The sequence below is a fragment of the Hemibagrus wyckioides genome, linkage group LG24, assembly GCF_019097595.1.
Source record: "Hemibagrus wyckioides isolate EC202008001 linkage group LG24, SWU_Hwy_1.0, whole genome shotgun sequence".
NCBI classification, from domain to species: domain Eukaryota; kingdom Metazoa; phylum Chordata; class Actinopteri; order Siluriformes; family Bagridae; genus Hemibagrus; species Hemibagrus wyckioides.
This window is the reverse complement of record NC_080733.1, coordinates 8,986,682-9,001,050: the sequence shown is the minus strand read 5'-3', so window position 1 is coordinate 9,001,050 and position 14,369 is coordinate 8,986,682. Positions and strand designations below refer to the sequence as shown.

Here is a 14,369-nt window from a genome sequence, read left to right as displayed (position 1 = left end):
GGCACTTAAAAGAATGCTGAGAGACAGTGACTGACAGCAGCCTCTTCTAAATTACATACACATCACACAGTGTGTTATTTATCTATGATGTGTGACAGTACTGTTCAACTTCCTCTCTCTCTCTCTCTCTCTCTCTCTCTCATTATTTTACATAGAACTGCACCTCATACACAATTATATAGTGCACACATTTGGATGTAACAAACTTACATACAAAAGAGCATGTAACGTGAATGTTCTTTCAGCCTGGATGTGTTTGACGGAGCTGTGTAGTGGCTGCAGTCTAGAAATGCCCAATAACAGGCTGTGCTTTATTTATCTATTTATTTATCTCCACTTCTTTCACCGCTTAAATCAACAGAGCCTCTGCACGACCTGCCACTTAAAAAAGACGTTCCCCCACCGACGAGCTGCACACACAAAATAGAACTCATTCTCTTCACTGTCTTCCTTTGTTGTGCTTATCTCATCAAGATTAACACAAACCAAGCATGGACAGAGTAGGGAAGAGTCGTTGGAATTGTGTGTGATGGGCATGAAATGGGTTATGGGATGAATTAGTGAAACAGCATGCGTTGCTTTTCTAAATGACTTTGGAATCAGTTATCGGGGATGTGGGCTGACTCACTGCAGCAGATAAATGAACTCAGCTCAAATGTGCTGAGACTAGTTCCTGAGGTCAACTGCTGCTTTAATATTGCAAATAATAAAAGTGTGATTGGCTCACCTCCTTGAAAAAAGCTTTGGAATGGAAAATCACCGGTTATACAATAACATATTCTCCAAATGTCTCTGAAGAAATTCTTTTTACAGAGTGTATCTTTCACTGAACAGCTAAAAGCAATTTGAGTCTACACTCAGTCTTGTGAGAAAAAAATCTGGTGGGTGTGATCCTGACAGTACCCTCACAAAATACACACAGTATTTTGTACTTGTCACATGGAATAGTCTAAGGAGCAGGTAAAAACTGCATAAAGGCAATGACATGGTCTTGTTTACAACAGATAGCTTTTGCATCTGAAAGAAAAATAAGTTGCAGAGGATGAAGGACTAAATTTGTGCTGTATTGGTTCTTCTTGTTCCTACTTGTACTCTTGAGTCACAACCTTTTGTTTTTTTTTATAGCTCTCACAAGAGATGTGTCTCCACATTTAGTATATGTAAACTGTAAAGAATTTATTATGTCAGCACTTAAAAAAAATGTATGTAATATATAAAACAAAATCAAAGCATTAAAGAAAAGATTTTCTAATCATGATCGTTCTTTCCTTTTTTGTAACGCAGCTGACTCCAGCGCAGCCCTGTCGCGCCCACAGCGCCCGCTCTCGGCCCGGGCGGCCCACCATGGCCCAGCAATGAAGGGCTATCAGGTGAGCCGCAGCCTGTCACAACACTCGTCCGGGCCGTGCCACTGCACACCTGAGGACTTTGAGGCCACGCGTGAATACTTACGCCATGGAGAACACCAATACTACCCACCAGGTGGCCCACCTGAGCCCCTGGCACTGCCCCCTTCTGGTGGAGGCACTTTTCCACGCTCTCATTCCACTCAGCAGCAGCCATATGACTCATGTGAAGAATGCATGTCTTCAGCTGGGCATGCACATGGGCATGGGCATGGACACGGGCACGCAAAGATGCACCGCATCCCTCCTAACCTGCTGGATCAGTTTGAGAAGCAGATACCCTTGCACCCAGATGGCTTCCATACTCTACAGTACCAGCGCTCAGCCAGTGGGGAACAGCGCAGCGAGAGTCCCAGTCGGATCCGTCACCTGGTGAACTCTGTTCAGCGCCTGTTCGCCAAGTCGCATTCACTTGAGGCACCATCTAAACGTGAGTTCAATGGATGCAGGGACCGTGACCGAGAACGAGGCCAGCGCAGTGGAGTTGAAGATGGTGCAGGGCACCACCACCCAGGTACACATCAGTCACGCTCGACCCGCCGCAGCAAGAGTCGGGAGCGCAGCAAGAGCGGAGACTCACGTCATGATTCCCGGCACTCCTCGCGCCACCGCAGCAAGACAGCGGGCTGGTGGAGCTCTGACGACAACCTGGATAGTGACAGTAGCTTCCTCGTGGCTGGAGGCAGAGGGGTAGGACGGGGATACCCACCAGGTCACGAGACCCTGGATGCAGCAATCCAGGAGCTAACCTTGAAGAAGGTGAAAGGTCCTGCTCCTGGAGAGTGCCTGGCATGCAGCACCATGGCCAGGGTAGGAGATAGCGGGCATTCTCTTAAGAGGAGCACCTGGTCAGCCATGACAGTCAACCAAGCCAGAGAAGCATATCCAGTCCCTCGGGGAGGAGGAGGTTATGATAAAGCTCTGGTACCCCTGGACGGCAAGTTGAAGGAGCGTAACCTCCATTACCTACAGGCAAGTTTGGGTGTGTGTGCACTTCTAGTTGTGAATGAGAGACACTTTAAAATACACTTTACACCTTTTATAAGCAAGACCCTTACTATGTACATGTACTGTATGATTTTAGCCAGTTACATGCAGCACGGTTCAGTAGGGTATTTGTCTTGAAAATCCCTTTTGTTTCCATTTTCTCTCGTGTCAGGAGAAGCTACATGCTCCTCTGAACATAATGTTTTTCACAAGACAATATGTAGGCATTGTTGTGTTCTATTATAATGGTGCTAATACTATTACATGGATAATGCGAACACAAAGACGCACATTCTCTATCTCTTCAAGACTCTGCATTTCTCAGCAAATTCAATCAGAATTAAAGAAACCAACGTGATAATTGGAAAGTGCATAACTGCAGACATGAGGCTATTATAGTGGAAAATGCAGGATTTATAAACACTTTGAGCTACAAAGACGCTACACATTAGCAAGGTTGCCAGGTTGTTGTTGTTTTTTTGTTGTTGTTACTGTTCTTGTTGTTGTTTGTTCCTCCAAACTGGAATAGTTGGAAACGAGATTGCAGGTGGAAAAAATAAGCTTGTTAAAGCACAAAGTCTGAGAAAAATGCATCTCCCGTTTTCTAATGTCTGAGATTTTTTGGCTAGTTAGCTGGCTAGCTCTTTTTGTGTCGCTTTTGAGTTGTAGTTGTGTTGAAAATTTCTCTGAAACCAAGCAACCCTTATCCATTAAAAAGTATTATATCAAGACACCAACATATCATATTGAATTGTTACACCCCTGCTGTCTTGAAGTGTGGGCTTATGAACTGATTTCTTGAATCGATTTTACAGAATTTGTGTTAATGTGTGTGGCAACAATAATGTTAACAGCATGACATGTTGTATGGCCAGACACATTGGAGCTGCGGCACCATTCTCTCATTATCTTACACTGATTGGCAGGATCGGGAAAATGATGGCAGGAGATAGACACAGCTTTTATAGCCAGGCTGAGTGTGAGTATCTCATGGGGTAGTAGGAAGCCTCACTCGGAAAGATCAATCTTATGAGGAAAAACAAAAAAAGGCTTTCCAAACACCACTGGGGATTTACAATAGACCATACAGAACATAGATGTTGTACTTCATATATAGTTTAAGCACCAATTATTTTGTATAGTCTGAACAAATCATAGGGTTTAGATGTACGTAATAAATAATATACAGTTGAGTTAGGTGTAAAAAAAATAAAAATTGTATAGTGTACCACTGTAGCTTCAGTCAGTGCAGTATGCCCTGCTTAGCTCCAGCTGTTTGAATATTCATGATAAATCCAATGCATGCAGGCAGACACAGTCACACTGTCGCTCTCATTGACTTGCAGATTCACCTTCCTGACAAAAGGAATTAAGCAATGTTCAGAAACAGGTTATTTGAGCAGGACTGACTGACAGTTCTTCACAGGGAAATAAAAATGATGTGGTTATTATATTTATCAGTTATTACTTTCAGGTGTCGAGACTGATGCCTTTATCAGAGCTGTATGACAAAATGTCAAACAGCAGAAATATACACAACAATAAATTTACATAAACCTTTGGCCACACGTCATCCTGAGAGAGCATTCATACTGGTGAGATTTCTAACTCTGCTTTCTTTATATATTATTCATGTAACAGACTTACTATACTTACGCAACACAGGCTTATTAACATTCCACCGGTCACTAATATGATCACATATATCTGGGGCGCACGAAGGCATTTTGAATTGGGCATGTTAGAATTTATATATTCAACATATAGTCTTTTAAAAGACATTGTTTGTTGATTACAATAATTATACCACAGCGAGGATGAATTCTCAAATCAGAAAGTGTTTGTTCATTTTCTGTACCAGCATACATCTGAATATTTATAGCTGGTGATATTTATATAAATGTACTCATTGTAATATGTTATTTTTCCAATAACAGCTCACTCAGAGGGACTTGGGCAGATAAGGCAGGCAAGGCAGATGCTTCAACTAATCTATGGCCAATAATAAGCCATTCAAAATGCATCCTTTAAAAAAAGAGATTTCATTTAATACTTATGGAAAGGAGTCTCAGCATTTTTCAAACATCAGTAAGTTTCCAAACATGAGTGTTAGTTCTGGTTATTATTTATGTTATAGTTGCTATATAGTGTTGTTCCTAACATGAACATTAATTATCATTATTGTTTTCTCGCTTAATATTAATAAGACAAAACAAATGCTACTCCTCATATCACTGAGAAACGATAAAGTTCTCCTCTGTCCTGAAGACTCAAGTTTTGCAGTTGTTCTATAACGTTAAATGTAACTATGAACAGTGAAATAGAGTAATATCTCATTCATTAATAAATTATAAATTGCAAACGCAGTCTCCAAGAACAAAGATCGATCCATTTGTAAGCTCACCTCTATCACTGAAAGCCAAATATCTAAATATCAATAATACATTTGTACTCAGTATACTGTAGCTTAGGTTGTAGTGGTTGCAGTTCCTGCTACAGTGATGCGTAAAAACCTAAATGACTTTGTACACAGCATTCTGCACACATTCACATTCATTTCAGTCATTCAACAGTTATCAAGCGTGTACTTCTGGCCATAGTCTCCAGATGTATAGCTGCACTTACCATCATTCAGCCTCAAATACATGGACACACACACACACAAGCACAAATAAACATGCACACACCCTTTACACACACCTTTAGAGAGCAGTGTGGAAACCTAAATTAGAGGTCTCTGGAAGGTCCCACCCCTATCATAACTGCCATTTCCGGTACTGATGCAGACTGTGTTTCTATGGCAACAGCAGGTAGCGCTGTTTGCACTTCCTCCTTTACACTCCATCAGCAAACCACAGCAGCAGAACTCATCTCTTGGAGGATGGGGATACATAAAAGGGAAATGAGTGTGTGTGTGTGTGTGTGTGTGTGTGTAGATATGAGAGTTTTCCCTAATACTCATGGTACATAATACATGCATCCATCTAGATTTCATATTTAACAAATATATACATCATATTTCATATCATGTATACATATATACATATATATACAACAGCCTAGATGTCAAGTCTATGTAAAGTCAAGGCTACACACAAGCACATGCACACACAAATATAAAAATCTAGGCCTGAACTGTTTCCAGATAGATCTGTAACAGTTCAGACAAAATGAATAGAAACAGAGAAAGGAAATACAGTTTTTAGCATTGTATTTATTTGTTTTTTCTGAGCTAACATTGTGCTTAAACTCTCCAAGATGATTGTGCATTTTGCATAGCATCCACTACAGATTATTGTTTGCATGAAAAATCATGCTTTAAAATCCCTTAGTTTAGTTTTTCCCTGCTTAATATACCAGAGCATTATTTGAACCAGGATGCCAACCTCTCTTTGGTTTAATTTCATTACAGTTTATCACTTTACTTCTCCTCATGTGATACATTATGTTAGGCTGTTGACTGAAATCAGGCCTCAGCTGCTGTTATCTAGGTCAAGCTGCTGAAAATGGAGGCCAATGTCACTGAGTTATTGCACACACAAGATGATTGACTATATCAGTTTTGGGGATCAGGAGAGCGAGACCTGTAAAATGCATTATAACAGAGGTTCTAAACCTTTGTGGCATATAAGAATTGTTGTGCTCTACGATTGAGAACTTATGCATTAGAATGTAAGTGGAGCCGTGTTGAAGGTCTTAGCTGAACAAACACTGACTTTTACACTCGTTTCAAGTCCGCAAATCATAGTTAAGCAGAACCGTACAAACCAACAAAATGAATGAATGTGGCTTTGAGTAGACAGGTCTATTTCCTGTTTCTATTTTCTACTCTATTTATTTGTGCATTTGGAAATTGGAAACAAGACTTGGGTATTCTGTGTTGTTTTTACAAGTCTCATGACCCTATCTGTAGCTTCTAATTTGAAACATTTTCACAAGACAAGCTGGCACACTTGCCAAAGTGATGAAAGCTTGACCGAAGTAATGGCAGATGGCAACAGTTGCTAGGCAGTGAAGAGAGAGCCAGGAAAATACAGAAAAGCCACTGTAATTACATTAATAGCCTGGCTAACTACCTAACTAGTCTTCATAGGTTTATCCCTCAGAGCTTGCCCTTTCTGAACCATTCTCTACTGTTTATAGTCCATAAAATATATGAAGAGATGCTCTAGCTATGTACATTATCATCTTCATTACTGCTTCAATTCTCCATGAATAGCTAATTTTTAAATAATACTCCAAACTGTTTAAATGAATTGCGAGTAATTTCACATTATGAAAGCTGGGTCTAAGAGTCAGCATGTACTGTGTAAGGGCTAAATCAGCTCTACTGGGTGATCTGAGAGAGAGAGAGAGAGAGAGAGAGACCCTCATCGGCTAGTTGAGGCACCAAGTCAATGAGTGGGGCAATTTTCCAAGACAGAGAACACAAGAAGTGAAAGGCAGCAAGCTGATGAGAATGAATTCACAGAACCTGTGGGCAAATATAAGAATAATGGACAAGATGGAGAAGGTAGGATGGAGAAATAGAGTTTTGAGTGGAAAAGTGTGTGTGTGTGTGTCAGTGAGGAAGCAAAGAACAAAAAAGTGTTAGCAAAATCCGAGATTGTTTATTAATATGGTTAACTATTGTTGATTCCACTCTTCTCTCCCTAAAGGGTAGAAAGACCCTTGGACAAAAGGAAAAGCCAAAAAGGCTGATGGAAAGAAATGTGGCACTGAGGTCTTTTAAAGGTTTTATACCCTGAGAGGCAGAATAGGGAGCAGGAACTGTGAGATCAAACTGAATCACCTCTTGAAAGCAATGACCTTTAAGTACCCCATGACTGGGCATTCAAAATACTAGCATATGTGAGTGTGTGTATGTGTGTGAGTCAGCTTTGTCTCATGTCTGACAGAAGGGACTAAAGAAGGTATGATGGCATGGTGCACTTTCTCTGAACCCCATATTGGAGGCAAAGAGGTCATGCTCTAGTGTCACTTGTGTGTGTATGGAACTGAGCGGGATGAAGTGACAATAATGGAGTGACAAAATGATGTTCTACTTCTGTTTTGAGCTTTTTGTTGTTTTTGTTGTTGTTGTTGTTGTTATCCTACATGGATAGCCTAAAGATTCCCCAAGAAAAGTTCATACACAAGTCTGCTTAGAATAGAAGCCTTTATTTGTTACATCTACATTACCGCACAGTGAAATTCTTTCTTCCCATAACCCAATGTTGGGGTCAGAGCACAAAGTCAGCCATGATACAGTGCCCCTTTGCTCAAGGGCCCAACAGTGGCAGCTTGAACCCCGATCCTCCGATCAACAACCCAGAGCCTTAACCACTTGAGCTACCACTGCCTGTGAATAATCTCCCCTGGATAATATAGACTTCTACCTAGAAGTTATGAATAAGGAATTTTCTGTGCTCATCCCAAGACTTTTTTTATAACATACTTTCAATACAATTACGTTGACATTATAGTATACAGTTAGATTTGGCACAGAGAAATGATTTATAATGGTTCTCCCTAGAGCAACATGGGTTTCCTTTTGATACTGGCTTTTGTCATGTTTTTTTTTGTAATGTCATGTCAAAAAGTTTTTCCTTGCCTCTAATTTGTAAAAGTATATGACTTTGCAATTGATTATCTTATACCTCAGTTGTAATTACACTATATTGCCAAAAGTATTCGCTCACCCATCCAAATAATCAGAATCAGGTGTTCCAATCACTTCCATGGCCACAGGTGTATAAAATCAAGCACCTAGGCATGCAGACTGTTTTTACAAACATTTGTGAAAGAATGGGTCGCTCTCAGGAGCTCAGTGAATTCCAGCGTGGAACTGTGATAGGATGCCACCTGTGCAACAAATCCAGTCGTGAAATTTCCTCGCTCCTAAATATTCCACAGTCAACTGTCAGCTGTATTATAAGAACGTGGAAGTGTTTGGGAACGACAGCAACTCAGCCACGAAGTGGTAGGCCACGTAAACTGACGGAGCGGGGTCAGCGGATGCTGAGGCGCATAGTGCGAAGAGGTCACCAACTTTCTGCAGAGTCAATCGCTACAGACCTCCAAACTTCATGTGGCCTTCAGATTAGCTCAAGAACAGTGCGCAGAGAGCTTCATGGAATGGGTTTCCATGGCCGAGCAGCTGCATCCAAGCCATACATCACCAAGTGCAACGCAAAGCGTCGGATGCAGTGGTGTAAAGCACGCCGCCACTGGACTCTAGAGCAGTGGAGACGCGTTCTCTGGAGTGACAAATCGCGCTTCTCCATCTGGCAATCTGATGGACGAGTCTGGGTTTGACGGTTGCCAGGAGAACGGTACTTGTCTGACTGCATTGTGCCAAGTGTAAAGTTTGGTGGAGGGGGGATTATGGTGTGGGGTTGTTTTTCAGGAGCTGGGCTCGGCCCCTTAGTTCCAGTGAAAGGAACTCTGAATGCTTCAGCATACCAAGACATTTTGGACAATTCCATGCTCCCAACTTTGTGGGAACAGTTTGGAGCTGGCCCCTTCCTCTTCCAACATGACTGTGCACCAGTGCACAAAGCAAGGTCCATAAAGACATGGATGACAGAGTCTGGTGTGGATGAACTTGACTGGCCTGCACAGAGTCCTGACCTCAACCCGATAGAACACCTTTGGGATGAATTAGAGTGGAGACTGAGAGCCAGACCTTCTCGTCCAACATCAGTGTGTGACCTCACAAATGTGCTTCTGGAAGAATGGTCAAAAATTCCCATAAACACACTCCTAAACCTTGTGGACAGCCTACATATTGAACCCTATGGATTAGGAATGGGATGTCACTTAAGTTCATATGTGAGTCAAGGCAGGTGAGCGAATACTTTTGGCAATATAGTGTATCTATAAGAAGTTGTTTTGAGCACAGAGGTTTAGTATCACAGGCAGTTTGTAACTTCACTGCTGTTTGAACAGAATATTTTACTGAACTCTGGTCTGTGTGTTTCTAACAGGTTCCCTCTGATGAGTGGGGTGGAATGGGAGTGTCAGAAAGTGGAGGAGAGATCCCATGCAGACGCATGCGCAGCGGCAGCTACATTAAGGCCATGGGTGATGACGACAGCGCAGACTCAGACACCAGCCCCAAAACCTCACCAAAACGCTCTCTGATTGCTCAGAGAGATGCTTTCCGGCGTTCCATCAGCATGGACCAGCGCTCTTCTACAGCCAAGTGAGCTACTCACCATAATTCTAAGCAAACGAACATAATGTGAAGCTCACTGAGCACTTTATATGGAACATCTGTACCCCTGCTCATTCATGTGATTATATAATCAGCCAATCCTCAAGCAGCAGTGAAATGCATTTAATCATGCAGATATATTTAATTCATTGTGAAGAACTGGTCATTTTAGGGGCATTGAATCTGTATGATAATGAGTACTACCCTGACTGATCTCCTGAATGGAGAATAGGTAATTTCTATGCCTCTTCTTAGACTTACTCATGAGGCTGAGTACAATTTTGGCCTCTACCTCTGTTATCAGCTAAAACCTACAGACTCAGTCCTGAGAAGAAATGTTCATCTTTTTCCTCTATCTGCCTCCAGCATTCACAGCATTTGGTTTGTCTCCATCTCATCAAGTGCTATGGGAGACTGCAGGCTAGCTTATCATCTTTTTACCAAGCTACTCAAATCCTGGTGGATAACGCCCACAGCATGACATATTTCAATCAAAAAGGCGTCATGTTGTGAAAAAAAAAAAGCATTTGAATATCCATTTCACAATGTCTTTACATGTAACACACACCAGGAGGACAAATTATTTTTCAAGTCAAGAGTCAAGAAGCATTTTATTGTCATTTCAACCATATATAGCTGTTATATATACGCAGTTCACGGTGAAATGAAACAACATTTCACCAGGGCCATGATGCTACATGAAACAACACAGAGCTATATAACAACACACAGCTAAGGACTTACAGTAAGTTATCCTAGCCACATAAAGTTCATCATGTGCAGCCTAGTGCAAACGGATCAAGACAAAAAGACAGTGCACAAAATAGCACCGACCAGTATACATTCTGTATAATATGTTATACAGTACATTGTACATATACACTGCTGTATAGCAGCAGCAATTGAGTGAAACAGCATGTAAACAGATGAGTGGTGCAATAGACATGAATGAATATTGCATTGAACTGAGTGCTTGAGTGTGTTTACATTAGAATGCTGTGTTTAATATTGTTATTAATATTTAACAACTATTTCAGTTTACAATGTATGGTACTTGTTAGTGGTGAGTACAACAAGGTCTGTGAGTCAAAATCTGCAAATCAAGTATTGCTTTCTCTCAACCATTTATTAAAAACATTTATTTAGAAGGATCTTTATTAACACAGAGTTCCAGTACATTCCCAAAACAACGAAGTACAATAAAATCAAAACAGACACCAAAACATAAGAGCAAAGCACAATGTATATAGTAAAGTACAGTAAGGAATATAGATTTATGCATCTGTCAAGCAAAGCAACCATTTCATACCAATTCTTTTCCACAGTACAGTAGAACAAATTTAAGACTAATAAATTTAACGCACATAGGATGCTTATCCAATATGTCACACTGCTTTTACCGTTTTATATATTGTTAAATGAAATTTGGTCACTGAGGTTTGTAGTAACTTTTCAAATTGCAAATAAATGGACATCGAAGACTTTTTTCACAGTTTTTACACCTGGTGGATACAATGACAAATAACACATGAATTGGCAAGAGAAAAAAGCCGTTTCTGTCCCCTTTATTGTGTTTTATGTTTCTCATGTAATCCATATTGACAATTATGGAATCTAGGGTAGGTTTTTATTTACTTGTTTATTGCTCTTCCCAGGTACTCGTGTAAACAGTGTACAGATTCCTATTCAAACAGCCGTACGACACCAAAAGGACACGCACACTCTCGGAGCTACACACGCTCCCTGACCAGCTCACAGGTACCACACTCTCTCACAGATAGCACTGTTCCAGACAGTAATATTGCGCCTATCCAAAGAATAATAAAAGTCTCATTACTGCAGGTTGATTATCTACATCTGGCTGGGTTTTTACATAATGTGCCACTAGAAGAGCTCTAACACAAAGGCTAAGCCCTGACTCTCTGATGTCATTTTATTTCCGCTTCCAGTGTCTACATTCATAGTCATTCATTACTTTTGAAAAGCATGACAAATGACCTCGGCTTCCATGCTTCTCTTTCCTCAGGCTACTGAGTGAAAGCAAATAGAGTTTCTTTGTTTTTAACTTGTAATTCATAAAGTCTAAGCTAGTAAATGTTGCAGATGTGCATGTAAGCATAACCTTTTTGCTCCATTGCACCTGTGTATCGGTAGCTGGGGGACACGCTGAATCGTCAGTTCGAGTCAGTGTGCGAGAGCGTGTTTGGAGAGATAGAGTCTCAGGCCGTGGAGGCCTTGGATCTGCCCGGGTGCTTTCGTACACGCAGCCATAGCTACGTGCGTGCCATCCAAGCAGGCTGCTCCCAAGATGATGACTGCCTGTCCGTCTTCTCCATGTCTGGCCCTCAGGGGAGCATCAAGGGTGGAGCAGGTGAGGGTTGCTTGTGTAGGTGCAGGTGTGTGTGTGATTGTGAATGTAAGGGTGAGAGTCTGGGTAAATAGATATCTCTGCCTCAGGCTCTCGCTTTCTCTATGCAGTACCAGGGATTACTCGAGGATCTTAATGAGTTTTTGGATCTGTCACCCGGACACTGCTGAGGAAACAGCTCAAGGCTTTAGATATCAAAAGGAAATTCATTCTCTCTCTCACTCTCTCTCTCTCTCTCACTCTCTCTCATCCATTCATGCTCTATCTATGCTCTTGCTCTTCTTCCTTAGCTTAAAGTAGAAAATCTCTTTAGAGCTTTATTAAAGCCACAGTGAAGTGTCAAACATGTTCATTGCCACCCACCCACACACACACACACCCACATATGTTTTATTATTCTTTTCCATCCAAACCTAACCTTAACCTTGACCTTATTAAACAAAAGGAAACATTTAGTCTCTTTTGGTTTTTTAATTAAAAACTGCAGTTTTCTTCATGGGGACAAGCCAAGTGTTTCCACAATGTCAAAAATCTTACATGTTCCTTTGGTGGGGGTTATTTTCTTCCCCACCAAGATATATGTACATAAAGCTACACACACACACACACACACACACAGTGGATATCCGTGAACCCATTGTTTATTAATAGGATTACAAACCCTTTAAAAAACACACACTAGGATTCATGTAAATAAAAATTCCCCATGAATAAAACATGTTTGTGCGTGTGTTTGCATGTGTGTTCTTTTGATGTGTCTTGCTGGGATGAATAGTCCCATGTGACCAAGCACTTTGACAGGCAGTGTGATCTCACTGTCAGGGATAAAGAAGATGGTTACAGGAAGAGAAGAGCTTAGAGGGTTTATTTTTCTGCCTTCAATTTAAAAGGCAAAAACAGACTATCTAACCCAAAGGAATGTTTTCATGAAATTTCCATGTCATAATGCAGTTTCTGTGATAGAAATATTTTTAGTGACAGAACTGAATTGAATTGAAAGTCATGAGACATGGGCAGCAATTAAGCAGTAACTGTGAAGCAGTACATAATGAAACTGGACATTTAAAGGAATAGTTTGGAGGTCTACTTCGCCGTAAACAATTTCCATAATTTTATACCCACACATTGTAAATATTGGCTTCGCATTAAAACACATTGTGACTTACTGAAATCTATAAAACACAATAAAACTTCTTGTAACCTTATCAGCACAGTCATCTTGAAACTGGAACCATTTATTTCCTTATCACAGTTTAATTTCAGTGCAGGACAAATAATGGACTATGGGTTGAATTTACACACATAAACATACACAGTGGGTGAAAATGATTAGATAATATACTTGTAATTATTATACTCTGTAAAAATGCACGGAAAAAAATAGACAATCTAAAGTTACATAAATAATCTAAGCATTAATAATGTCTACACTTGTATCACATCCTTCTAGTGTTCCCGTATCGGAAAGGCCCACCTCCACTTCCTCCACGCATGTCCAAGCCCATGATCTCAGTTACAGCACAAAGCAGTACCGAGTCCACTCAGGATGCCTACTTTCAGAGTCGGCCCAAACAGCACAGTAATTCTGTAGACCTGAGTGAGAGCTCCAGAGGAGGTTACTACCCGAGCGGGGGTGCAATGCGCATCAAACAGAGCAGCAACTCCACAGAGAGCGTAAGCATGGATGGTCGAGCCTTGAGGGACTCCGGCTATATGGGTGGGACAGGAATCATGAGGCCCAAGCACAGTGCCTCAGCCGAAAACCTGCTAGAAGGGCCCAGGGGACTGAGGGAGCGTGCTGGAGGCAGCCTGGGCAAATCTGCATCCCTTCCTCAGACCAGCATCATGCTGAGCAAGAGTGTTAAGAGCATAGAGGAGCAGAAGCAGGAAGGCAAAGGGCGCAAGTGGAGGCCCTCTATAGCTGTTCAGGTGAGAAGAGTGAAAAGCATGCTTGTTATTCTGCACTCATTTGAGCTAAGACTATGCAACAGATGAGCAACGAGGTGCAGTTGTACAGTATTCTAGACATACACAATAAAAGCTGTGTGTTTTTTTTTTAGGTGGATAGCTCAGAGACTTTGTCAGACTCCGATACAGAAGGCAAAGCACTGAGAGAAGTGCACTCCATCGGTGTCCAAGTGGAGGATGATAAAAGGTATCTGTTCTCTCATTTGCTTGTTTTTTTTTTCTTTTAAGTTCAGTTTCTTTCAGTCTCTCTCACTCTACCAGCAAGTGCCTGTAATCAGAGATTACTGGATTGACAAGCTTGTGTGGAGTGTAAATCACACACACATACATCCAGTGGCTTATAAGTGTAAGGAGCACAGTGTGTGTTGAGAGGGTATAATTAGGCTTTACATGACATGCCACATTGTGTGAAAAGATGTCATAGTCATCCAGGCAGGGCTGG

At 41.2% G+C, this 14,369-nt stretch overlaps 1 protein-coding gene across 2 annotated transcripts in view; it reads left to right on the top strand.

The window, feature by feature from the left end:
• Positions 1-14,369, top strand: part of dlgap3 (discs, large (Drosophila) homolog-associated protein 3) — a 155,836-nt gene that overhangs the window by 130,480 nt on the left and 10,987 nt on the right. For both annotated transcript variants that reach the window (XM_058378312.1, XM_058378311.1), the window contains 6 exons: positions 1,285-2,378; positions 9,362-9,579; positions 11,247-11,349; positions 11,746-11,962; positions 13,410-13,888; positions 14,020-14,114. In XM_058378312.1, coding sequence (XP_058234295.1) covers positions 1,356-2,378; positions 9,362-9,579; positions 11,247-11,349; positions 11,746-11,962; positions 13,410-13,888; positions 14,020-14,114 — 2,135 coding nt within the window. In that variant the 5' untranslated portion in view covers positions 1,285-1,355. The remainder of the gene's footprint in view (positions 1-1,284; positions 2,379-9,361; positions 9,580-11,246; positions 11,350-11,745; positions 11,963-13,409; positions 13,889-14,019; positions 14,115-14,369) is intronic.